Genomic DNA, 2,774 nt, shown 5'->3' on the forward strand with positions numbered 1-2,774 from the left:
GTGTGTGTGTGTGTGTGTGTGTGTGTGTGTGTGTGTGTGTGTGTGTGTTTGAGCGACACCAGAGGAATTTTAATTCAGTCCAGAGATCAGCTTCACCAGGTTCTTCCTCTTTGTCTCCAACAATCTGGCAGCTCACAGATGAGAAGCAGGTTATAAATAAAACTGTCCCGAAAGCAAGGATCCGGGTCTTACCAGGCTGGACCACGCCCTCATGGAGCCAGGTTAGACTGTGCCCTCATGGAACCTCGCCACATGGAAAACATTAACAAGAAAGTAAACTCCATAAAACTCCATTAAAAGCCTCCGCAAAGGACAGTAAAACAACGAAGGCTCGTCTTCTGGGTTTTCGTGTCACAGCTAGACCCAATTAGTTCTGATGTGCTGACTCAACTTCCCAGATCTGAGGTGGGGAAAAAAAGGTCTATAATAGAAAACAAAAAGTGTGAATGAATGTACGTACGATGATGAAAAGAACCCTTATAAAAATGGTTCTGTTAGAAGCAGAAAACACTCCTTTAATCACAGAAACAAGACATTGATTTTATCTTGTTTATCTTTTACCTGATCTTTGTGGATTCAGAGAACCTGACTCTGTCTCTCAAACCCCTAACATTTCTGATGTGTGTTCTGACCGCCTTGACATGTGACAAGGCAGAGAGGGTGGACAGAGGTCTGTCGTGCCTCTTAAACTTCGTGCAAGATAGTGGCAAAGGTTTCTCGTCAACTACTGAAAATGTGGGTCAGCGTGGTGATGACTGACAACTTCAGGGATCACCCAGCTGTATGTTTCGTAACTCAATACACCAGATTTAAACTTTCAGTGTGGGTTTTTTTTTTTACTCACTAGTTCCTTGCTTCAGGAGGAAACAAATAGGATACAATTTTTATCGGTACAAAGACTGGCTAACAGTATGCAGCAGCGCAGATAAAACCATAATAAGATTAAAAACATACCCAAAGTATTCTCATCTCTGCAAAATGAGGGRCAAGCGCCATATTGTGACTTATCAGCAGACTGAGTAACAGCAAAACTTCAGGGTAGCTGAGTTTTTTCCAAGCCTCTTTTAATGTTGCACTGATTAATGTTCTCTGAAAGTGCATTTGAACACGGTAAGAGAGCGTCTCCATCAGTGACTTCCAAACTGCCAGAGGGAACGTCAACTCAAAATAGGTTGTTTGCCTATTTCACGGTGCTGTCTTCAGAAAGAACCTAGAGATGTTTTCCTGCATCTAAACCAGGTTCTATACGTCAGCATCATGTTTCAATGAAAATCACGTAAAACCCACAATTGCACCATGATCAGGGATCTGGTCTAGTATCGACCTCTCAGACCGGGTCAGATGAAGGCATGCATAGGAAAATATGATGCTGATGGTGTGACACATTCAGTAATAGGCCAGTGTTTGAGAACCTCAGGTTCTTATATCAGTGTTGCTCCAGTCTGTCATGGTGAAGGAGCTAAGCTGAAAAACAAAGCTTTGGACTGACCTGGTCCATCCCGGTTCTAACCCTCACATTTGGTCCAGAGGTTTGGATACCGACTGAAAGAACCAGATATTGAAATCAAGCAGTTAAAATGAGCGTCCTATACAGACTGATGAGACTCCCTTACAGATAAGTTTCTTCATCCAAAGAAGRTGGAGAAGAGCCAGCGACCTCTTTATTGGTTCAGCTGGTGTTTATCAGGTTCTGAGGGGAGAGCCAGTCTTTGGCTAGTGTTTATAAGATTCTGTGGGTGGATTCGGACTTCGGCTGGTGTTTCTCCCTCTGTGTTGTGAGTGGGGTTCAGCTGGTTGCAGCTCCTGAGGAAACTCGAGCTGTTTGGACAGAAAAGCAGAAGAAAGCTTTTCCCCGAGCTGTCAGTCCTGGTTTGAGTCGGGGCTTCAGACGCTCCATCATCCTGTCTAGTTCAAAGCTCTTGTAGCTGCAGGTCTTTGTCAGAAGCCTGGTTGGATATCTTTTATGTTCAAGATGTAGGATTTCTTAGGCCATCTTTGATTATTTATTTATTCCACTTCTCTTGTGTGATAGTGCCAATATTTTACACCAAAATGCTCAGGCTGCTCTAAAATTCATGTTGCTTTATTGTAGCCCCCCTTTGCCTTTGAAATTTCTTGTTTTAAAAGAACTCTCTTCTCGCCCTCAGTTCCCAACTCTTCTTCTGTGGTTTCTGTGTCTGCAGTGCCCCAACACTTCCTCCCTGCCTTCCACACGCCCATCCCCCTGGACATTCGCCACCACGAGGGACGGTACCACTACGAGCCTCACACCCTCCATGCCATGCACAGGTAAGGGCCTCCTTTCTCCTACGCAGATGCAGCCTGGAGTCTTCAGAGCTGTTTGACTTCRCACTGAATTTCTGTTGAACAGAACAAAGGTTGTTTTTCTGTTTTAACTATGAAGCCCATGTCAGCAGATCCTGATTGGAGCTGAATGTTTGCAGAGTTGAGGATAAAAACCAGATGACATCACGCTGACTTCCAAAGTGAATAAGCAATGCTGGGTCTAAATTTCTCCTCTGCAGCTCTTGTTTCTTTGCTCTTCAGGCTTCAACCATCAGGGGTTCAAACTCTCTGAAGTCTGGCTGCAGGGATCCCAGTCTTTGAGACAAAATTAAAGAAATTTATTCTATTTCTGTGATCGAGGTGATGCTGAGGAGCTTTAAGGCTCTGTGCTCCTCGCTGAGCACAAGATGACATTTTCAGCTTATTCTTTCCTGGCAGTTTGGTCAGCAATTAAATCTGAACTTTTCTTTTTCAACAATGTTTCAAAC

The 2,774-nt window shown here is 43.9% G+C and overlaps 1 protein-coding gene across 4 annotated transcripts in view; it reads left to right on the forward strand.

Annotated features, from left to right (window-relative positions):
• Positions 1-2,774, forward strand: part of LOC106517622 (zinc finger protein GLI2) — a 69,979-nt gene that overhangs the window by 38,077 nt on the left and 29,128 nt on the right. For all 4 annotated transcript variants that reach the window (XM_014008557.1, XM_014008556.1, XM_014008558.1 and 1 more), the window contains one exon: positions 2,184-2,289. In XM_014008557.1, coding sequence (XP_013864011.1) covers positions 2,184-2,289 — 106 coding nt within the window. The remainder of the gene's footprint in view (positions 1-2,183; positions 2,290-2,774) is intronic.

Source organism: Austrofundulus limnaeus, unplaced genomic scaffold (genome assembly GCF_001266775.1).
Source record: "Austrofundulus limnaeus strain Quisiro unplaced genomic scaffold, Austrofundulus_limnaeus-1.0 Scaffold51, whole genome shotgun sequence".
Classification (NCBI taxonomy): domain Eukaryota; kingdom Metazoa; phylum Chordata; class Actinopteri; order Cyprinodontiformes; family Rivulidae; genus Austrofundulus; species Austrofundulus limnaeus.